Below are 25,511 nucleotides of genomic sequence, written 5' to 3'. Positions count from 1 at the left end.
TATCTGCCAGAAGGTTGGCAAAAATAATTTTACAATAAATTACTGTTGTGTTCTTGAGCATAAACTTCTCTGGATTTATTTTCTTTGAAATGACTAATGACCATTAATCATCATCGTAAAACCTGTGTTGATACTGCTGCAAATAGCACAATTACAAATGGTTGCAGTGCAAAAGTTTTAATGACAACAAAAAGGAGAAGGTTACAGACTGCACACTGAATCATTTGTTTTAAAGTTATGAATTAGTCTTTCTTTCATAAAATTTACTTTTTATTTTGGTACTTAATAGTTATTTAATTTAGTTACAATGACAACACGTAATGTCTGATCAAATGCTGTACATAAGGCCAGTCCTATTTTATCTGGATTCCAGTCATAGCTTGAGATTGGCTGACTGGATAATGTGTTGTTTTGCAGTAAACTAACTGTCCCCACTACACCTACTGCTCCATCATCTGTTGTTTTCACTCGCTGTGCAGGGTAATTGCTGGAACAACCGAAATGAATAATTTTACTATTCTAGAGTGACTTTATTAATATGCAAGCTAAGAGGTAATAAATGGCAATGCTATGAATGATTCACATTAAAATCCTATTGGCTATAATATATTAAAATAGCCATAACTCTCTTTTATGGCCAGTTCTCAACAATCAAAATATCAACCACAATGCAAGAGAAACATGTGTGACACTGGAGACTGTCTGCAGAAAAGGCAAAAATTCGCTGTTCTTCTTTAGTAACAATATGGTAGTACATGACATATGAGGCTCCCTTGTTACAGTCATGCAACATCAAAGGAGTAAATTACAGCATAAGCATGGTAAGTCTAGCTGTAATTCAAAAGTAGCTTACTGAAGTTGGTCATTAAAAAAATGTAAATTTGCTTAAAAATTCCAAATAAATTATCTTATAACATTATAATGAGTATGTAAAATAAGAGAGAGGCAGCCACTCACCTATAGCAGACTGATATGTGGAGCATAGAGACATTTAACAGAGAACACAGTTCTCACTACCTTTCAAACTTTTGCTCTTTTTTCTAGTGAAAGTACACACAACCCCAGAGACACCGAAATGCACACTTTCATGACCATGGGAGTGTGCATTTGGGTGTCGGTGTGTACTTTTACTAGAAAAGGAGCATGAGCATGAAAGGTCATGTGAATAGTGTTTTCTGTTATGTGTTTCTATGCACCACACACCTGCCCGCTATAGATGAGTGGTTACCTTTCCCTTATTTCACATGTTGCACCTTCCAAGAGTTTCCACGACAATGGGTACAGCATTTAAGAAATTACACAAAAATTGGTTTTAGCCTTTAATTAGACAAACATACCTATAAATCACTAGGCTCATAAATTGATGTTTTTGTATTACAAATGTGTTTTAAGTGACACATGAATGTTAGTATGAAACAGGAGAAATCAGTAACCTTTGTTTCACAGTAAGCACACAAATCACATTGAGCAATTAATTATGTTTACAGTGATCATCCAATAAATTTACAAATCATATAAGTGAATTTTACATGAGAGGCTTATACCTTTTCCCAGCAACTGCAAAAAGAAACTGCCATTAGTAGACAAGTGATAAAATAGAGTTTTTTTTAAAGATTATTAAATAAGGCACACAACAGCTTTTTGCCATGTAGGCAACAAAAGGATGAGGTATTTCTTTATCCCCAAACTATTACACAGATGGCTGCTGAGGATGTATCCGAACCAAGAGCTGCCAATGAAATTTTGAGAAGTGAGGAAGTGTAAAAACTAATTTACTACAGCTGTTTTAGAAGGCACAAGAAAAATATTCCACAATTCTCGTTCTCGTGCATGCTCTGGTAGATATTGAGAACCCAAATATAAAGCTAGCAAAAATTAAAACAGTAAATATATATCAGTTACCTCTCCATCAAAATGGAACTTCTTGACATGCACTGCTTCTATGAGTTTCCAAGATATTGACTACTGCAATGACTTCACTGGCAGGAGGGGTGGGATGGACAACAACATGGTGCCTTTCTGTCCCAGAATAGGGCAAGTACAAAACTTGTTGCTTACAGGTGTATGAAAACTTACACAGTTTGCGTAATGAGGAATTTCACCATTTTTTGCTCGCTCTCTTCATCTCTGATTGACTATAATGGACCCAGGTCTTGTCTCTGGGTTCTTCTCTTCGCAAAAACTTTTCACATGTGCTAATACATTGCTCTTTCACCTCATGAGTCAGCTCCCGCAGCATACATCTTCCAGACACTTTATGAAAATTGAGTACTTAATCCTTCATGTGGAAAGTATAAACATGGCTAACATTTAGAGTTGTTGCAATAGTGTTCAGCAGTTTTTCATTACAGTCAATCCCATGGCTGTAGCAATCCTGATAACATAATGCAATCTGCCTGACCCAGAGAAAACTCGAGGTGCCACAAGTGTCATATAGTTTCTGAACTTCCAACTCCAATAGCAGATTCGTTGCTGTCACATATGCATCATTGTACTGGACCTTTATTCTCCAATTAATTTCAGTAGACATTAACTACACATAATTCAAATAAGAAATCAATTTTCATCCCTGATGCAAGTTGCTAATGGGGCAGCCATCTTCCCAGTGTCATGTGGCTATGTGTACAATGCTAATCTATGTAAATAAAAATATTAATGTTAGTTTGTACAAAACTGTAAATCTCCAAAAGTTCTTCACTGATTGCTTTGAAATTTTCCCACGATGTTGTATAATATGAGGGTTTGAGAGGTTCTCAGAACAGAATAGAAAAAAAGTAACATCACTGAAACTTTTTTTTATTTTCCAATGTAGTCTCCTTGTAGATTAATGCACTTGGTCCAACGATGTTCCAGTTGACAGTGAGTTTCCTCCAGTCCTGCAAAATAGTTTTCAACTCCTGCTATCAATTCTTCGTTTGAAGTGAATCTTCGTCCACCAAGAAAAATTTTCGGTTTTGGGAAGACACAGAAATCTGATAGAGCTATATCAGGTGAATAAGGTGGGTGTGGCAACAATTCGTATCTTAGTTCGTGTAATTTTGCCATAGCAACAGTACATGTGTGCGGGCGCCAGTGTCAAGAGTCGCGGCACCCATCTTGCAGATAATTTTTTCATTTCTAATTCTTCAGTTAAAATGTGATATACCCTTTCAGATGATATCTGGCAAGCATAAGCAATATCATGCACTTTCAATCGGCAATCCTCCATGACCATTTTGTGTACTTTTGCTATGCTTTCTGGAGTAGTGACACATCTTGCCCAACCACTGCACGGATCATCATCTAAGCTCTCCCGACCAAATTTAAATTCATTTGACCACTTGGCAACAGTTGAGTATGAAGGAGCAGAGTCTCCCAGTGTATTCTGGAAATAGGCATGAACGTCCTTTGTTTTCATACCTTTCTTTACAAAGTACTTAATCACTGCTTGAATCTCCATTTTTTCCATCTTCACAAATCACTACGCGGGAACAACAACAGAGCCATGTCACTGCCACAGCTCTCTTCCAAGAGCACTGATGTGGCATGTGTTTACAGGCAACAGTCCGATGAATATTACTTGAGCAACTCATTGCGCTAGCGCTGACCTCTCATGGTGGTTCCGAGAACTTTTCAAACCACCCTCCTATGTACAATACACATATTTATACACTCTATGACACTCCACGATGCATATAAAAACATGAGCACATTCAAATGCAACACAATTTCGAAGGAATCAGTGAACAAATTTTGGAAATTTAAGATTTTGAACAAATGAACATTTACCCACATATAAATAAAAATGTAAATGTTCATTTGTTCAAAGTCTTATATCTCCAAAGATGTTCGACAACTACTTTCAAATTTTGACACAATGTTGCATTAGAATGCACACATTTCTTATATACTTATGGGACTGGCATATAGTGTGTATGTGTCTATATATGAATGTTCGTTTGTTCAAAATTTTAAGTCTCTGAAAGTTATTCACTGATTCCTTTGCAAGTTTGAAGCAATGCCGCATTTGAGTAACTGCATATTTTTATATACATACTGGAGCACCATACGGTATACGAGACCTGTCTAAAATGTACCCAACCTTTGACCAGAAAAAATATTTCGAATACCTGATGGGGTTGGGACCCTAATCCCCTTCAAAGTAGGCCCCTTGTGCATGCACACACTTAGCCCACCGATCCTTCCACTGCCAGAAACACCTCTGGAAGTTTTCTTTTGGAATGGTGTTCAGCTCTGTCATTGTGTTCTCTCTCTGCTCTCTTCTCTGATCTCAAAATGGGATCCTTTCAGTGGCCTTCAATTTTGGAAACAACCAGAAGTCACAAGGAGCCATGTCTGGAGATTAGGGAGGTTGGCGAACAGCTATAATTGCATGTTTGCCCAAGAAATTTTGGATCAAGTGGGATGAATGTGTGGGGGCGTTGTTGTGATGTAGTTGCCAGTTTTTTGTCATCCGCATGTCTGATATTTTGCGCCGAACTGCGTCACAGAGTCACAGGAGATCTTGATGGTACTCCTTTGTTACTGTTTGTCCTTCCAGTGCATATTCATGATGCACAATTCCACGGACATCAAAGAAGACAGTCAGCATCACCTTGATTTTGCTTCGCACCTGCCGGACTTTCTTCGGCCTTGGAGACTCAGGATGCTTCCATTGCGACGACCGTCTTTTTGTGTCTGGGTCATACCTGTACACCCATGACTCATCTCCAGTTACGACAGCGTTCAGAAACCCAGGATCAGTGTTGGTGGTGTCCTGTGTAACATCAAAATGGAGGTCTTTTGTTCTGGTGACAACAACTTGGGCATGAATTTCACAGCCACTCGGTGCATGTTCAAATCATCATGCAAAACTGCATGTGCAGAATCTTTACTCACTCCAACTTCTTGGGCAATCTCCTGCACAGTCAAACAATGATCTGGCATCACCAAATTTTGCACCCTCTCAACAACAGCTGCACTACAAGTAGTTGGGGCCTGCCAGAACACTGGTCACTCTCCACTGATGTGCGGCCATTTTTGAATTTTTTTGTGTTACACCCATCACATCTCATCCAAAAACCTGCTGAATCTTATGAATTGTTCGCTTTGAGAATCACCAAGCTTTTGACAAAATTTGATGCAGTATCTTTGCTCAACGTGTTCAGTCATCTTGAGAGAATCGGTAATCCTACGAACACGTGTAGCATCTCACTCAGCGACCGACAGGCAGCAACTGACATGCTGGAAAGCAGGGACAAAATTCACGCATGCACATAAAGGTCTCTTCCTTTACTGTGTACAGCAGTACCATGCTATCGTCTCTATTTTGCGCGGGAAAATCAAAGGTCGGATACTTTTTAGACAGACTTCGTATATATTCACATTTTTATTTAATATGTATATAATTTATATATTTATATAGCACATGGTGTTCCAGAAGGTACGTAAAAACACGCGCTTATTTGAATATAAAATTTTATCAAAATTTCAAAGCAACTGGTGTAGAATTTTCAGAGATATATGATTCTGTGCAAATAAACATTAACATTTTTATTTATACAGATACGTAATATGTAAGGGAGAAACATTTTTATGAAAGATATCACAACATTCTTCACAATAATGCTCAAATGGTTCGGACCACTATGGGACTTAACATCTGAGGTCATCAGTCCTCTAGAACTTAGAACTACTTAAACCTAACTAACCTAAGGACATCACACACATCCACGCCCGAGGCACGATTCGAACCGGCGACCGTAGTGGTCGCGCGATTCCAGACTGAGGTGCCTTGAACCACTCGGCCACACCGGCCATCCATTCTTCACAGAATTACTTCAAATTTTAAATGATGCTATACTAAACACTCAGATGGACATAGACTACATCATTTTTTAGACAACAATATATACGGTTTCCAATGAAACTGACTGCAGGAAAGAAAATTCTCTGCTGTAAAAATGTGTGGATTTGATGCCTTTATCGCAGGCAATTTTAATCACAACAGCAGAGCATTTAAACTGTTTCTCACGCACAAATATTTTTCCTTATTACATATATTTTAAAACATACACTGTACGCACTACAATGTGCTGTTTTGGTTTCTTTCTCACAGATGGTTTGTATAGGCAAAAAAGGAAAGCTGTATTTCTGGCTTGTGATTAGAAAACTGCTACAGAATCTGAATTTGCAATAACAATAAACAAAGCTCATAGTCAGAGAAGAGAAGGGAAGGGGTGAGAGGAGATGGACATAGAGAGCAGGAGGAGGAGATGGATAGAGAAAGGGGCAGGGAGAGATTATTATGTATATGCAATTCCCACATAAATTAGAAACATGTCCTCTCTATTTTCTCTGTTTTCCATTTAACCAGACTAAGCTACAATGAAGTGTGGCTGGGTGCAGCTAGTACTTAATAAATTAATGACCCTTCAGTGCACTGTAATAAGCTTACCAACTTACAAGCTACAGATGCCACATTTTGATTTTTTGTGACATGTTTATGGCTTTCATTTGACACACTTTCTATTTTTTACAAGGTTTTATAATTAAGATTTAGCTATGCACATCAATACACACTGATGGGTCAAAACATCATCACTATTGCCCACCATGAAACTGAACGAACATAGTGGTAATGTGGGCACATGACATGGTCAGGAAACTACATAAGCAGAGCACAGATGAATGGGGAATCATTCTAGTGACAATACAGGGTGCAAATGTGGCAATTCACAGACATAAACTACTTTGACAAATGGCAGATTGTCATGGCCCAGCGTTTGGAGACAAGCATCTTTGAAACGGCAAAGATGGTTGGCTGTTTTATGGAATGTGGTTGAAGTACAGTGAACTCGTGAGTAGGTGATGGGCATCCATGCTTCATTACAGAATGTGGATTTCCAATGCATTTTTGCCCTGTGAAGAGGGTCAGGTGGCAATCTCTCACAGATATGATAACAGAGGACAGTGTTGGTGTTGGCACAAGTGTTTCAGAGCACAATGTTCTGCACACATATTTGAACATGGAGGTCCACAGCAGATGATCCTTATGTATTCCCATGTTAGCCCACTGATACCATCATGATTGCAGTGGGCATGGGATTGTAAGGACTGGTCTGTGGATCAATGGAAACATGTCACCTAGTCAGATGAATCACAGTTCTTGTTACACCAGGTTGTCATCTAGGTGATTGGCTGCTCAGAACTTGCGCCATGTCACACACACAGGCCAGTGGGAGCAACACTATGCACTGGAAGTGAAAGGGGGGGGGGGGGGGGGGCTGTATTCACCTGGGCTTCCATGGGACCAGTGTTAATAACCGAAGGCTAAGTAAAATGATGGCAACAGAAAAAAAAGAGCACAGAAAATATGTCACAAACAGCACCAATAATTGCTTAAAACATGCTGTAGCATACAATAAATAAGGTAGTATGAAAGTATCAATACAAAACTATATTTCAAAAGATGATTAGTAAAAATGTAATAATGTTTTACTGTGTTTGTACAACCATACTATTTTCTGCATTTAGATTAAAAAACCGCACTGATGATGGTGATATTTGTTGTCGAAACTAGTTTGGGATAATTAAGAAATAAACGAATAACAAGGTCTTTTGTATCAAGGCAGACTCAATTTGTGATATTACTGTAATGCTGTTCAAACCTGATCTGATAACTTCTTTATCGGAGAACCAGGTGATTTTTACAGGCATGGAGTTAGTGAACTACCTGAGTATTGTTGGTCTGTTAGATAAAGCAAAAGAATATATAGGGTGCCCCAGGAGGAATGTTCAGCATTCGCAGATATAAAAGGAATGATTATTTGAAGCAAAAAAGTCTAGTAAATGTGGGCTCTAAGAACCAAACATTAAGAGCTATGAGCACTTCTTTATCTTCAATATTGTGAAAAAAAATATCTTCTACTGCATGCTCTTTGCTTTCCATATTTTTAGAGGTTTTAATATGGACTAAAGCAAAGAAAAGGCTAGTGAACATGGACCCTAAGATGCATACCCTCAGAGCTGTGAGCACTTATTCAGTAGAACAGATATGTTCCACCGTAGCAACATTACAGTATGCTCTTTAGAGCCCATGTTTATTGGACTTTTTTTTTCTTGCTTTGGTCCACATTACCACCTCTCAAAATATGAGAACCTTGGACTTCAAAATGGTCTATGTGTACTTGTCATCTTGTGTCATAAGTAAATACAATGGAAATGTGACATTTCAAAAAGAAAATGTGTATTCACAGCTACCAAAAATTCTCTCAGCAGAAGTGGATGGAGGCATTATCAAGTTTGCACTAACATAAGTTATTGAACCTTACACTACGAAATACTGGAAATAGTGAGACAACTTTTGATGGAGAAGATCTCTGATTTTCGATCTGGCTGCTTGTAGCTTTGTCCCAAAAAAGTTAAGAAATCTGGTCTTCAGCGAGACTGGAACAGCGAGCCAAAGCAGCCTTAATGTTACAGGCAACTATGTCACCTCAGAGCTGAAGTATTGGTCTCTCCATTATTGTCCTAGGTATCTAGGAAAGATAAATCACAATGTAAAAGATGAGATTAGTTGCAATTTCCACATGGAATGACTTTCCTGGACTAAAAACCATAAATTGATAACGTTATGTTACACCCTAAGTGAAAATCATTCTGATTATTCGATAGAAATATCATGAAAAACCAAGTGAATTTAGCAGGATAATTCCGTGCTAACCAGGAAGTAACTCGTTGGTCACAGTGTTGCCAAAAATATTCTGTTTTGTTGCCAAAAACTCGCCTACACTATTATCAGGAAAGATACCAGCTCATAAGTTCCCTCAGCAGAAAGGAAGTGGCTGCAGTTTGCTTTTCTCAAAGATGCGCCTGTCAAGGGCTCGAATATCCAAAGTATGAGCCAATGAGTCTTACTTTCATTTCTGTAACTAGTTTTCGGGACTAGAGTGCAGTTATGAATAATACAATGATGCACTGGCTGCAAAATAAACATCATAAGTCAGTAACTGTCACAATTAAGTGTGTTTTTCTGTCTTAAGTGTATAGAAAACTAAAACACTCATTCACCAACCAGGGTTCACATTTTTGGAGCCTTCCATTATGAGTAGGCAATGGGTCTTTTGATCACTGTAGACTTTGAAAATATTTTTCTTAGCAACATTGTCATAGGCACTATTCCCAAAATATGAGAACACGACTCAGAATTCCTGAATGAGATTTTCACTCTGCAGTGGAGTGTGTGCTGATATGAAACTTCCTGGCAGCATTGATTACAGAGTGTAAACATCCACAGAGGGACTTTGAATGGTATGAATAATATGAATTCCATATCAAGAAAGTTTACTGTGCACAGAACTGATAGCCATGACCAAAAGACCCAAAGCCATGACCAAAAAAGGCAGTCTCAAAAATAGTAGAGAAAGTCAAACCAGCCAACATGGAAGGAGAAGCAACTGTCATGAGAACATGGAACAAGGACCACAGAATGCTCACAGTAATGTCTAGAATAAGTCATTCTTAAGCAAAACTGTCTTCCAGTCTATAAACACTGAAAGCATAATAAAAATTATCTATTCGTCATGATTACAACACCACCACTTCTGATGCTTACTCAATAAATGCAAATAGCATCTATGTTGAACAACTTATCAATTGACAGTACACTTTAGATAGAGAGAACAAAGTTAAGTATGGTGCTAATTGTTTATGCAGTACTTCACAATTGGTGCAGTGTATTATTAATTTAATCCCTGATGGTTCCATACAAACAAACCAACTAAGGTGCCACAATATTCATATGAGAATTAACAAGATGTAATGTGATGGCTGTGTTAGTAGGTGGTTCCCTCCCATGGCATGGCGAGAGCAGGATTATCTCAGGGACTGGCAACCTTGCCCTAATCAAACATTTGTTCTTATTCTCCTGCAAATACTGAGGAGAATATGCTGTAACACCTTAATCCATCCAAATATCTACTAATATAATAGAGGCAAACATTCCACGCAGGAAAAAATATATTTAAAAACAAAGATGATGTGACTTACCATACGAAAGCGCTGGCAGGTCGATAGAAACACAAACAGACACATACATACACACAAAATTCAAGCTTTCGCAACAAACTGTTGCCTCATCAGGAAAGAGGGAAGGAGAAGGAAAGACGAAAGGATTTGGGTTTTAAGGGAGAGGGTAAGGAGTCATTCCAATCCCGGGAACGGAAAGACCTACCTTAGGGGGAAAAAAGGACGGGTATACACTCGCACACACACACATATCCATCCACACACACACACACACACAGACACACACACACACACACAGACACAAGCAGACATATTTTTAAATATGTCTGCCTGTGTCCACACACGCGTGGATGGCCACGCGTGCGCGCGCGAGTGGTGCACCCCCCCCCCCCCCCCCCCCAAGGCAGGTCCCCCCGTTCCCGGCCGGGACCGGAACGACTCCCCACCCCTCTCCCTCAAAACCCAAATCCCCCCGTCCCCCTCCCTCCCCCCCGACGAGGCAACAGTCCGCCGCGAAAGCCTGAACCCCGTGCGCATGCCTGTGTTCACCCGCGTGCCTGCTTTTGTCTGTATGTGTGTGGATGGATGTGTGTGTGTGTGTGTGTGCGCGGGTGTGTACCCGTCCTTTTTTCCCCCTAGGGTGGGTCTTTCCGCTCCCGGGATTGGGGTGGCTCCTTGCCCTCTCCCTTGGAACCCACTTCCTTTCGTCTTTCCCTCTCCTTCCCTCTTTCCTGGTGGGGCGGCGGTTTGTTGTGAGGGCTTGGATTTTGTGTGTGTGTATGTGTCTGTTTGTCTTACTGTCAACCTGCCAGCGCTTTCGTATGGTGGGTCACATCATCTTTGTTTTTGGATGTATTTTTCCCGCGTGGAGTGTTTCCCTCTGTTATATATATATATATATATGGTTATGATAGAGGGGGGCATTCCACGTAGGAGGAATGTGTCTGGGAACAGGGATGATGTGACTTGCCGGATGGGGGTGCTGGCGGGTCGACGGACACGCGGGCGAACACAGGCATGCGCACGGGGTTCAGGCTTTCGCAGCGGACTGTTGCCTCGTTGGGGGGGAAGGGGGGAGGGGGGGGGGGACGGGGGGATTTGGGTTTTGAGGGAGAGGGTGGGGAGTCGTTCCGGTCCCGGGAGCGGGGGGACCCGCCTTGGAGGGGGGGGGGGGGGGGGTGTGCACTCGCGCACGCACGCGTGTCCATCCACGCGTGTGCGAACACAGGCAGACATATTTAAAAATATGTCTGCTTGTGTCTGTGTGTGTGTGGATAGATATGTGTGTGTGTGCGAGTGTATACCCGTCCTTTTTTCCCCCTAAGGTAGGTCTTTCCGCTCCCGGGATTGGAATGACTCCTTACCCTCTCCCTTAAAACCCAAATCCTTTCGTCTTTCCCTCTCCTTCCCTCTTTCCTGATGAGGCAACAGTTTGTTGCGAAAGCTTAAATTTTGTGTGTATGTATGTGTCTGTTTGTGTTTCTATCGACCTGCCAGCGCTTTCGTATTGTAAGTCACATCATCTTTGTTTTTAAATATACAAATATCTACTAAATCATACACAGAAACTCCACCTCTTGTCAACCCACATTGGACCAAAATAAGAAAAGATGGTCCAAACCTTCCCTGAATGAAAATTTAGAAACTTAAAACAAGCACACCCCAGGCAAGTATGTGTCTGTTTGTGTTTCTATCAACCTGCCAGCGCTTTCGTATGGTAAGTCACATCATCTTTGTTTTTAAATATACAAATATCTACTAAATCATACACAGAAACTCCACCTCTTGTCAACCCACATTGGACCAAAATAAGAAAAGATGGTCCAAACCTTCCCTGAATGAAAATTTAGAAACTTAAAACCAGCACACCCCAGGCAAGTACAGCTGGAGACTTGGAATCTGTCACTGAAATAGCAGTCTGCCCCACAGATTCCAAACGATGGAAAGGGGAGAGGCAAAAGATCAACTACTCATATTAAAGTACACAATAAATGCACAAGAAGAACATTTTGGCCGTTTGCAACATGAACTGCAGAACATCAAATGTTAATAATCAACTTTTGAAAATGTAATGTAATTGTATAGATGGCAGCACAAGAACACACATGTTAAGGCATTGACATTTGCTAGCTTTTGGAGCCAGTGGCTCCTTTTTCTGGCAGAAAGGTTAAAGGGAAAGGAAGAGGGGTGAAAGAAGAGGACTAGTGAGTTTTAGGAAATAAAGAAAGTTTTGTAAAGTAACCCAGAACCCTGGGTCAGGGGAGATTTACTGGACTGAGGAAAGACAGACTGTTGGGGACTGTACCAGATGAGATATGAAAACCTGAGAGCTCAAAGATAGAAGATAGGATAATACCCAAGACAGAGATTACTGACAATACACTTGCACAAGCAATAAGCTACGTGGATTATATATGGTAGATGTGGGAGAAGGGAGGCAGAGGTAATGGCAGGTCAGAAAATAAAAGATACAGAAAACTGAAAGGGAGAGAAGAAAGGAATAGTTATTGAGAAGAAACGCTGAGACTGAGTAGGCCAAGTGGGCGGCAAGAACCAAGCATGTATTGTAATTCTACTTTCCTACGTGCAGTTCTGAGAAACTGGGTCTTGGGGAGGAATCCAGATGACACATGGGGTAAAACTGGCACCAAGGCTGTGACTGTTATGTTGTAAAGCATGCTCTGTTGCAGGATATTGTGTGTTGCCAGTATACACCCTCTGTCTAGGCCCATTCATCCTAACTGATAACTTGGTGGTAGTCATGCTAATGCCAAGGCCAAACAGTGTTTTCATAACATGTGTCATTATACAGGAGGCTCTTCCTTTCATAGTACATGTTTTGAAAGTTTCAGGGTTGTTATAGGTGGTGGTAGCAGGGTCCTTAGGGCAAGTTTTACAGTGGGGCAGTCATAGCAGTAATAGCCATAGGGCAGGGCAATGGGTGCAGAAGGAGTATAGGGTCAGACAAGAATATTGCGGGGACTGGGACGGCAGCGAAAAGCTATTCTAGATGTGGTGGGCAAAATGTCAAGACAGAATGGGGCCTCATTTCAGGGTACAATTTTACAAAGTCATAGCCTTGTCAAAGTAGCTGATTAACACATTCAAGACCCGTATAATACTGAGTCACAAGAGGCGTACTTCTAAGTTGTTATTTGGTGGGATCAGCAGTACCAGGATTGGATGTGATGGCACTGGAAATCTGCTCTTGAAGTAGGTTGGTTGGGTGATTATGTCCAGTGAAGGCCAAGTTGAGAATGGTGGTGTATTGCTGTAAAGAGCCAGCACTGGAACAAATACATTTTTCTTGAATACCAAGGCTGTATGGGAGGGAACATTTGACATGGGAAGAGTGGCAACTGTCAAAATGTAAGTACTGTTGTTTGTTAGTATGTTAAGTGAAAAGAAGTGTGTATCTGGCCCTCGGTAAGGATGAGGTTAAAATCAAGGAAAGTGGCATGGGATCATGTGAATCTTAATTGGGAGGATGTATTTCGAGAGTCAAGGAATTTTAACAGGTCAGCCTCACCATGAGTCCGTATGGCAAAGATGTCATTAATGTATGTAAACCAAACCAGAGGCTGAAGGCTTATGAATTCCAGGAAAGCCCTCTCCAAGCAACCCACGAAAAAGTTGGCATAGGAAGGAGCCATCTCGGTTCCCATGGCTGTGCCCCTGATCTGTACGTAAGTCATAAGGTTGATTCAGTTGAGCAAGAAGGACATCTTATATTTGGAATTAGGTGGGCCTTGACTGAGGAACTGTTCAGCAGTGAACAGACCATGCACATGTGTGATGCTGGTAGCAAGGTGTGTGGTGGGAGAGGGATAGGCACAGATCTCAGACAATCTAGGAAATGGTTGGTGTCTTTAACATAAAAGGAAAGTCTTTATACTGTAGGTTGCAGGTGTTGATCAACCTTTCAGCCGTTATATGTGTGTTCTCCTGCCACTGCTTGGTGAATTGATATTTTATTGACCCAATTACAGAACTTCAAATGGGACATACTCAGAAACAGTGAGACAAGATTCAAAGACGAAGGAATTGCTGTCCTCAAGTCTGGCCACATCCTATTACAGAATAACTCAGATATAAATTCCCATATTGGCCGGGTAGGTCTGCTAATTCACAACAGGAGGGAACATTTTATCACCAAGACCATGATCAATTCAGACAGAGTGATCTATGTAACTCTTCAGCTGAATCGTAAAATTAGCAGTCAAATCACTTGTGCCTATACACACCTACTTCCACTTCAACTGGTAAAGAACCAGAACAGTTCTGTGAAAATCTGACAACAGCAAAAAATTCAGAAACCAGCACATTTTTATTAATACTCAGTGATTTTAATAAAAAGATAGGAACAAAGTTCACACGAACTGATCTCTTCAGTGCAAACTTTGGACTCTCCACATCAAACTTGAGAGAACAAATGATGGTGAGTTTTCTTAACAACCAACAGAAACGTGAAGAGCAATGGAATTGAATGAGATCACAATAAAAAATTACAAGAAGTATTTGATCAGCAGTAAAGAGAGTCAGTGCACTCCAAAAACAGAAAAATTCAAGATTCGGCCTTGAAACATAACACCTTACAGAGGAAAGGTGAAACACTGACAGAGATGCACCCAAATACAGAGACATCAATAAAAACATAAAGAAGGTGATCAGAAGAGATCAGAGAATGCAAAACACAAGACCAATAGAGGAGGCCATTAAAATAAATGTGAACTTGAGAGTATTTTGTCCCAGTCAATCAAAATGCAAGCTTATCATGCACAATGTTTGGAACAACCAAGCTGGAATTGTCACTAAAAGAGATGAAATTATAAAAGCTGTTGATGACTTTCATCAGAAGCTCTGCATTCAATCACTATCATGCCAAAGCCTGCATAATGAATCACAAAGTTATGTTATGAATGTGGCACTGGAAAAATTGGAACCCATCAACAAAAATTAAATGGAAACAGTTCTGAATAATTCAAGAATTGTAAGGAACCAGGAGAAGACCAGGGCACGTGTGAGATGCTTAAAATTGGGAGAATAACGAAGAAGCACTCTTAACTATATTATGTGACTTGAGGAACAGAAGATTCCAGAGTCACGGAAAAATGCAGAGTTCATTCTCCCCTTTGAAAAAGGTGGCAACACAAACAAAAAGAATTACAGGCATATTAGTCTTTTATCTATATTTTACGAGCTGCTAGCAAAAATCATTAAGAACCACTTGTATCAGAAATTTGACTTTTATCAGCCAGCCAAACACGCACGATTCAGAAAAGGATCAGTGCTGTTAACCATATACAAGCAGTACACAGATGATAGAGAAATATATGAGGTACAATGTTCCATGGACTCCAGAGACATGAGAAGGCACTCACAAAATTGAAACCTGGACAATATTGACGACAACACACAGACCCCATGTTGACTAAACAGATACAATCTGCTAAAATCAAACAATGGAAAATCCAGGATGGACTGTAACAACATTATGAGAAGGAAAGTTGCTACTCACCATATAGTGGACATGCTGAGTCGCAGATAGGCACAACAAGAAGAATTTCACAATTATAGTTTTTGGCCATTAAGGCCTTTGTCAACAATAAGACACGCACACACACAGGGTGCATTCTGGGTTCCTAGGATTCTAGGGTTCCTACGTTTAGGATTCTGGTATCCTAGGATCCTAGGGTTCCTAGGCTTAGGATTCTGGGATTCCTAAATCCCTCACCTGGCTCAGATTCATTGATGACATCTTTGCTATTTGGATCAAAGGTGAGGACACCCTATCAACATTCCTCCAGAACCTCAACAACTTCTCCCCCATTTGCATCACCTGGTCCCACTCAACCCAACAAGCCACCTTCCTAGATGTTGACCTCCACCTCAAAGATGGCTACATCAATACCTCCATCCATATCAAACCTACTAACCACCAGCAATACCTTCACTTTGATAGCTGCCACCTGTTCCATCCAAGAAGTCCCTTTTGTACAGCCTAGCCACCCATGGTCACAGCATCTGCACTGACGAGCAGTCCCTCTCAAAATATACCAAGTGTCTCACTGAAGCCTTCACTGACCACAATTATCCTCCCAACCTTGTACAAAAACAAATCTCCTTTGCCTTGTCTTTCCAGTCTTTCTCCACCTCCCAAAGTCCCACCATTCGCCACAGAGGAGCATTCCCCTCGTAAATCAGTACCATCAAGGACTGGAGCAACTGAATTACATTCTCCACCAGGGTTTTGACTACCTCTTGTTATGCCCTGAAATGAGAAATGTCCTGTCCACTGTCCTTCCCACCCCTCCCACAGTGATATTATGTCATCCACTGAACCTACACAATATACTCTCCATCCTTACACAACCCGTGCTCCCCCCCCCCCCCCCCCCCTCGACAAACTGCTGCCAAGAAAAGAGTGAATCACCCTGTTGCTGAACACGCTGCCATACACGATATCCTTCATTTCAATGACTGCTTCACAGCCTGTTCCATACAGATCCTTCCCACCAACACCAGATTTTCTGAACTGCACAGGTCAGAACTTTCCCAGTAACACATCCTACATTCCCATAACCCTCCTGGCCTCAACCTTTGTTAGTCACTATCCTCACCCATCCTGTTCCCATTCCATCAGCACTACACAGCCATTATTCCACAACTGCAATGGGTCTTTTTATTTCTCTCCTTTTCTGCTACTCCGCCCCCCCCCCCCCCCAGCTAACCTGCAGCACTTCACTGTGTGCCTCCCCACCCTAGCCTCTTCCTTACCCCACCCAGTCACCACTCCCATAATCCACTGGTGCTGCTGCTTGCAGTGTGGTTTCAGTAGTTGCCTGAGAATGCAGTTGTGTGTGAGTTGCATTTGTGTGAGTGTGGGTGTCTTTGTGTATGTGTGCCTATTGTTGACAGAGGCCTTAATGGCCGAAAGCTATAATTGTGAGAGTCTTTTTGTTGTGCCTATCTGTGATTCAGCATCTCCGCTATATGGTGAGTAGCAACTTTCCTTCTCATAAAATTAAACTGCTACATTTACAAGAATGATCATATAGATATGAAAAATGTAGGACAATTGGATTATTGGAAACATTCCTGTGGGAAGCAGCATCATACAAGGAGGGACAATCTCACTTAAGCTATTCATTTTCACTATGGGGGATGTTTTAAATTATCCATCCTGTGGATATAAAGGTACCATCATGAAAAATTTCCAAGTCATCTTTGCTTCACAGATGATATTATCCTATTTAAGAATGGCACAAATGAACTGTCAAATATGATCTGAGAATGGAAAGATGTTTTCCATGCTTTAGTCTCAAAATTAACTTTCAAAAGACAAAAAACATGAGCTCTGTCAGTATTGTAGGCTCCATCAGAAGCTATGCTCTGGAAGTAATAAATGAAGACCTTTATCTGGGGCACAAAATCTAACTTGGGAAAGATAACCAGAGAACAGAGATCATGCCATGCATTGGCCTCATCTGGGTGACATTTGGGAAACTTGGTTACGTTCTTTGTAAACTGAGTATCCCCAAAAATTTTAAAAGAAAGGTTTACAATAACTCTTTATTAAACCAAAAACAAACAATATCTCACAAATTTTAGGCTTTTTCCAACATGCAGCTCCATTTTACAATGCTTAAACATCATTCATAAGCTTCATGTACTTAAAATATAAAACATAACAGCAAGATAAATACTAGAACTTCAAACAAGGAAATTACAGTTGATAAATTCATGTGTAGTGATGCACCATAGCCGACCGGGGTGGCCGAGCGGTTCTAGGCGCTGCAGTCTGGAACCGCGCGACCGCTACGGTCGCAGGTTCGAATCCTGCCTCGGGCATGGACGTGTGTGATGTCCTTAGGTTAGTTAGGTTTAAATAGTTCTAAGTTCTAGGGGACTGATGACCTCAGAAGTTAAGTCCCATAGTGCTCAGAGCCATTTGAACCATTTTTTTGATGCACCATGGTCAACTGTTTGGACAGTGTTTGGTGGAAGGTGGAAGGCGGCATACGGCTGGTGGCTGCAGAGGGGTGAGAAAACTGTCAAACATGGATGTGATGATCTTGAAGCAGCCAAGAGCTGTTTTGCCAAATTGTTTCTGGAAGATTTTTCTGTTACTGGTGGATTAGAAAGTATGTACATTATCTTTGAGATTCCATCACACTATAACTTTAGCAGACAGCCGGACTCCAATTTAAAAGTAGGGGAATGTGTGGACTCGAACTCACAACTTAGTGTCTATGTTACAGTTCATTCACACAAGCAATTACACCGCACACACACGTGACCATCATCTCCAGCATCCCAGACTGTTGGTAGAAGATGTTTTTGAAAGTGTGTTGATATTGCTAAGAGCATGCTAAAAAGTATGTTGTTAATATAGGTTAGATACAATTACAGTTTTTTTATTTTTATTTTTTAGGTTGGGCATAAAGTATTGTCCCCCTGCCCCCCCTTGGTAATGCACGTTATGGAAAATACGTTGATATTGTTAGGGTTAATGCAACCTTTGCTGACCCCACACAAGGATCAGCTTGTTATATGCTCCATTATGGTTCCACTTGTGTGCTCCAATTGGAATTTCACTCCACATAACTACTGAGTAACACCACATAATACAGGAGTACTATTCGAAGCATCCCGTTATGATATCCTGGGGTCTGGATTTCGGTTCTCCACACAATGGAAAGAAATTTTGAATGCCACTATTGAATCATTCTTGTTATGCATCCTTGGAATTTAACTTCCCTCTCAGTACGCATCCTGTCTGATCAGTTCTTTTGGATACTAACAACACTGAATTGCTCAAGTCCTCCGATCAGCTGATGGCTCACGACCAGAAACGTATCACTAGATTGAGATGCTGCCCATGTTATGGCATTCCTGCAGCAGGTTACAGTACTCTCTTGACTGTCTGTCTCATGACTACCCACCCTCTGTACTATCCAACCTACTTGCTTCATATCATTTTTTTGAACCTTTAGCAAGAGGATGCCCACTACAATGCCGTGTGGCCTTTCAAAATGTATCACGTGTCTTTTGTGCTTCTAGCACATCTGGATTCACAATTATAAGGTAAATACTGTGTTGTTAATAATGAATAAATTTTCAGAACCACTCTTCAACAAACAATCCTTAGACGCCTCCTTCCAGTGCTCACAAACAAGAATGAACACACTGTAATATCTCTTTATATTCTACTAATTATCCCTGCACAATTCTATGAGTGAATTATGTTTCCTACTTGACCATCTATATACTCGCAGAATCAATGAGCCAAGTAGTACAGTACTATTACTAATCCATGAGCGCATAATTACTCTTTGTAATATTCTCTCTGGTGTGTTGAGAGGACTTTTAGGATCTTCTCTTTGCCGAATATCCGCATTGAATAATTGTAATTTTGCTATCAAGATCACTGGAAGACAGAGATTGAAAATATATTGTATGCTACTCAAGAAAATATATATTGAGCATTTACATCAAAGGTGTATAAGGAATTTCATTACATATGTATTCTCTAATTGGAAATTTGCACTGAGGTGTTGTTTCATTGGTAATCAGAAGGGAACTTCCGATGAATTGTATTTGAACCTGCAATTATTAGCTCCAAGAGCTCCATTATTTCATCGGATAATTAAACTCTATCGAAGCAAACTTTCCGCTTCATCTGAGGTTTCCCGACTGACTACACAATGCAAGAAAACCAAGACATTTTATTTACACAGGATTGCAGATCGCTTCGAATCATTGAGATTGCGGACAAGGAGAGTCATCGTCCAATTCTGATTAAACAAGTAAAGCTTAATTATAACTTTCTGGAGCGACTGTGATGACTGTGATATGGCTGCTTATGAATGAGATCATTAATAAAATAATAATAACTAACTTTCCTCCTCACCAGCAACCAGTATAAACACAATATTAATTAAAATTATAACACGTAGAGAGCAGCTGTGTTGGCAAACCTTTGTTCTTTGTTTCTTCAGTTGTATATCAGATGCAAAATGTGTGTGCATTGTTGAATTGTTGTTTTGTGTCAGCCTTTATATTTTAATTAGAGTCCAAAATGGGTGGTAAATGAAAAAACTGTAGCATCTATGGATCAAAAACTATGTGCTGTAATGTGACTGGATTCTGGGCTAGCAGCCAAAACTATTCCTAGGGGTAGGTGGGGGGTTGGAATGGAAAAAAGTACTGTTAAAGACTGGAAGAAAAATTGAGCACAAATTGAAAACTGGTATGTTTCCCAAGATAATGGAAGTGGAATAAGAGTAATGAAGACAAAGTCAGAAAGTAAGCATAAAGAAGTTGAGGAAATGTTACTTTTGTGACATTAATATTTAAGAGGGGAAAGTTTGTCCATTACTGGGCCAATATTGCAGGAAAAAGCATTACAATTTCAGCAGCAAATAGAAGGAGAAGATTCAGAATTTACTGTCAGAGGTGGATTACTGGACTGATTGAAAAATCGATTCGGTATTTGCCAGATTACAATTAGTGGAGAGACATTATCCATTGACAAAGAGGCTGTGTCATTTTTTAAAGACTATCTTTTGAATTTAATTAATGAGGGGAAATTTATGGCAAACAGTTGTACAAATGCTATGAGAGTGATTTAAATTTATAAAGTCCTCCTTAAGAAAATGCTTGCTTCAAAAAAGGACACTGCAGCATCCAGATACAATACATGTAAGAAACAAGTTACTGTACTGGCGTGTGTAATGCAACTGGTAACCAGAAACCTAGGCTTACATTAGTAGGGAAATCACAGAAACCTAGGCTTTCAAAAACCCCAAAAATCAAGAATAAGTGCCCTTATATAATACTCATCAAGAAAAAGGACAGATGAGTTCAGAAACATGTAAAATGTGTGCTACACATGAATTTGTAGCAGCTTTTGAGAAATATTTGAAAAATAACAATTTACTGACGAAAGCTCTGTGGCTTCTTGATAATGTGGCTTCACATACTGAGAGTGATGACGTCACACATGGAGAAATCAAAGCGTTATTTTCACCACTAAATGTGATAGCTCTTGATAATGCGCCTTCAAATCCTGAGAGTGATGACCTCACACATGGAAAAATCAAAGCATTAATTTCACCAATAAATGTGACAGCTCTTTGTCAGCTGATGGACCAGGGCATCGTTGACATACTAAAGAAGAAATATTGCTACTGTCTTCTCAGTTCATTGATATCAATGATTGATAATGAAGATTGTGTAACCATCTGTGAGAGAAATGACTTGTTACATGTCATAAGGTAGTTGGCCAAAGCACGGAAAGAGATTCCAAACACATCACTTGTAAGGTCTCGCAAAATTCTTCTAGACCAAGAAGGTGGACACTTCAAGTTGGAATCCATGTGTGAAACTGAAGTCAAAGAAGGAAACGATGATATCATTTTGTTACTAAAAAATATACCGGGGTGTGAGGCTGTCGATGCAGAGGACACCATAGAATGGATAGGAAATGATGAAGCTGATGAACTAATTGAAAATAATACTGTGGAAAGAGGCATGCAGGGGGAACTAATAAAGGAGAAAAAGGCAAACTTAGATGACTGGAGAAATCTCATCCCAGAATCGGAAGCATCCAAGATGACTGCAGTACAACGGTGAGCAGGAGGAAGTAACACCAACTGATATTATCTGTTTCCATAAGTGAAGGGATACTGCAGCATGGAAGGGTGTTAAAAGAGGGAAACAAAGACTCTTTTAAAACCTCAAACTTGTAAGTTCATCTTTTTTGCTATGCCTGGCTTCTCACAAGTAGGTAATCATAAATTCATACTTTTCAATGCTGATCATTTTCTTTAATTATTTTTGAAGGGTGCAGTGTGTACTGTGCACTCTTGGAGCAGCAGCCAAGAATCTCTCTCTCTCTCTCTCTCTCTCTCTCTCTCTCTCTCTCTTGTGTTCCATGCCAATGCCTAACACAGAAGCTAAATGACTTAGTTCTCTTTGCATTTTCCTTCTCCTCTGAGATAGGTAGGGGCACCTGATGCTACTTTCTGTCATTCCCCTGACAGTCCTCACTGTGTAACTCCAATGAATAATAAACCACTACGATTGCTTTTTCTAAGTGTGAGTTCCGTAAGTTAATTATGAGTCTACACTGCTTTCCAATCCTGACTACAACCCCAAGCAGGTGTACAAAAAACATGGCGAGCTCAATGAGTATTCCATAGGAAGTACAAACCGGTGGACTTTTTAATAACTGCAGATAGCCATAGATTAGTGAACAAATTCCTTACACAAAGACAGATCATTATCATTTTGTCCCATTTCTGTGATCTGAGGGTGGAACACAAAAACTGAACAATTAATTTCAGTGACTGTAGCTTGCTCTCTCTCTTGTCCAGTGACTCTCTGCCCTCCCACACATACACACTGAAAAATATCCTTCTGGCTCAATTTTGTCTGTTGAAATGCTTGTACGGCACCTAGGTCCTGACCAGTTGGTCTGCAATTGAATTTCTACAGATCCATAGCTCATTGTATCCAGCAACAGGGTGCCTTCTTAGCTGTCTTGAAAACTTTGGAATTGATGTATCAGTTGTATGGCAAGCTGTGCTGCTGATGTGAGTCACACAATCCTGGATCCTATCTTTACATTCAGACACTACCAGTATATGCTATAATGGACATTAAATTGAGCCACAACCAGTACATTTTCTTGAAAAAATATGCTCATTTACTGTTAAATACACCCAAACATTAGACAAAAGGAGGCCTATCTTCCACCAGGAATGATTGAATGTATCAAGTTGATATGTGGAACAGTTTAGTCTATACAGCTTTGATAGATATTTGTGTATTTTTTATTCAAATAGATACACTGGAATATCATGCCATCACAAAATTTATTGTTTTACATGGTTTATTGTTGACAAATATTTTTCCTACATTGGGGAGGCTTACAATCATTCAGTTTCTTCACTGTCAATACTTATGACTTGGATCACTGAATTCAAAAGTGCAAACTTATTATCAATGTGATTCACATGAAGGATGAAATTCAGCGATGTTGAATCCAATTAGTAATTCATCACATGAATTTGCAATTGCGAATAAGGATTACCATCAGCTGTTGAATGGAATGACAACAATGAAAATTTGTGCCGGGCTGGGACTTGAACCTGGATTTCCCACTTATCGTGAGCAGTTGCCTTACCATTTGGCTATCCATGCACGACTCACGGCCAGACCCAAACTTCAATATGTCGTCAACCATGCATCTACAACTGGTACTCATACATCCATTATGTATATTCCCGTACAGGTCAGATGCTGTACTCGAAAGCCGCTTGCCCAGTATCGGCAAGGAAATACGATATTGCAGTGCCTGTGTTATTCTGATCATGATGCACTGCGGCGCCCACTGCCCTTACAAAACACAGCAAATGAATTCGCAATTGCAAATAAGGATGCATGGTTGACAAAACATGTAAGTTTGGGTCTGGCCATGAGTCATGCACAGATAGCCAGATGGTAAGGCTCATGATAAGCGGCAAATTCAGGTTTGAGTTCCCCGTCTGGCACAAATTTTCATTGTCGTCATTCCATTCAACACCTGATGGTAATCCTTATTCACAATTGTGAATTCATTTGATGTGTTTCATAATGGCCGTGCCACAGTGCATCGTGATCTGAATAACTCGGGCACTTTTCAATATTGCAATGAGTAATTGCATGGCTTGGATGGGAACAACAGGTGCTGTTGACTCAATCCCAAAGATGTGCCCAACTGAGACTTGCACTAGGTTGTCGAACCATTCAACATTATTATTATTATTATTATTATTATTATTATTACTCTTACTATTATTATTATTATAATATAAAGGACAATCAAAAATGCAATGACAGATGAAAACATGGTGAATGTGTACAATATGGTATTAGAAGAATTAAGCATTGGACATACTCTAAGACACTCGGTTCAATCACAAATTCCATTAATCGAGTCTCAATCCAAGTTAGACTACTTGGTCCAAACAAAATCATTACTTTATGGGTGGCAGGAAGACAAGATGAAAGATGTTGAATCTTCACCTTTTGGAATCAAATTCATCAAGCACTAAAAAGTACAACAGAGAAAGAAATATTTGTTAATGGCAGAATAAGAAAACAGAAGGCCAATTAATATCAGATTCTTTTGCAATACACAGGGTTGGTGCACACAACTGGAACGAGATGCAAATAAAGGTTTGAAACAAGCAAAATTCAAGTTCAAGGGAAGTTTGAAACCTTTTGAAGGATGAATGGTAATTAAGTGTTCAAATTGCTTCTGTTTTCTAAGCAACTTACAGATGCAGGGTGTATGAAGATAAAGACCACTCAGCATTAGTACAATATCAAATGGAACCCTGCAGATATAAAGGAGGGATATCAAATAAGAGTATAAAATGTTATACAACTCACCCTCTGTTTCTCTGAAACTGTGACTTACCTACTCAATTTAATATAGTATTAACCTCAGCAATCAACTATTACTTCTCAAGCAGCCAGTTGTTAACTGTCAATGAATTTTAATTTTATATGCTGATTTTTAAAAAAAAGTGCCTTGACATCTTTGCTAATGAGAAATCACAAAATTTAACTACAGATGAGGCACCTCTGGTAGGAAGATCTTGTTGACAAGGTTATCAGAGCTGTGCTGTGTCATACAAACTATTGTTTCTTTAATTTAACATGCATCTGTTCCAAGAAAGATTCACTCGAGAAGTAAAAATCATTCATTTCTTAAATTTATACTTGCAAAAATTACAATGAAATCTATGATTCCCTAAATTCAAGAAATTGTGAAATTAATTTGAAGACTCTAAAAGTGTTGCTTTTCATAACTTGTAAAATTATGAAACTTACTATTTCCATAAACATACTGAACCACTTCCTCCACAAGTGACAAAAATGTCACGATTCTGTGGTAAATGGCGCGCTAACCATATTGTTGACTTGTGAGCCTGGAACAAGAATAAACACAAAAAATATTGTTTCAGTTCCTACAATGGGTTAAACTAATTTTCAGAGATAATAAAAAACAATGAACACCAGCAACAAAGAACCACATACACTATCTGATCTTACACAAAGGATCCTCCATGGAAAATAAAAGAACAATTTATAGTCATGAATAAGGCATTACTGATAAGGACAAGGCTGTTTAGAAGCTTTTAACACTTTAAGCATTTAAATAATTAAACAAAGCTATGGGAATACATCAACACCCAACCAAAAAGCATATAATGTCATTAGCAGAGCACCATTAGGCAAATACACTGCCCAGTCAAAATAATGTGATCACCTGGAAACAGCCTGAATAGCCATCCTTTGCAGCACAGACTCGTGCGAGACATGCAGGAAGAGAATCAGTGCGGCTCTGGAAGGTACTGACAGGGATGTGGAGCCATGCCGATTCTAGTGCTGTTGGCAACTGCACTAGGTTTCTCATCTGAAGTTCAATGGCACAAACAGCCCAATCA

The 25,511-nt window shown here is 39.9% G+C and overlaps 1 protein-coding gene across 1 annotated transcript in view; it reads right to left on the bottom strand.

The window, feature by feature from the left end:
- Positions 1-226: 226 nt before the first annotated feature.
- The window catches only part of LOC124601381 (dynein axonemal assembly factor 10), a 195,175-nt gene continuing 169,890 nt past the window's right edge, over positions 227-25,511 (bottom strand). Inside the window, exons 7-8 of the mRNA XM_047136240.1 lie at positions 24,895-24,992; positions 227-487 (exon numbers count right to left, since the gene is read on the bottom strand). Of these exons, the coding sequence (XP_046992196.1) occupies positions 283-487; positions 24,895-24,992 (303 nt within the window). The 3' untranslated portion in view covers positions 227-282. The remainder of the gene's footprint in view (positions 488-24,894; positions 24,993-25,511) is intronic.

The sequence above is a fragment of the Schistocerca americana genome, chromosome 1, assembly GCF_021461395.2.
Source record: "Schistocerca americana isolate TAMUIC-IGC-003095 chromosome 1, iqSchAmer2.1, whole genome shotgun sequence".
Taxonomy (NCBI): Eukaryota; Metazoa; Arthropoda; class Insecta; order Orthoptera; family Acrididae; genus Schistocerca; species Schistocerca americana.
The sequence above is the reverse complement of the archived record's forward strand: the minus strand, read 5'-3'. Positions and strand labels throughout refer to the sequence as shown.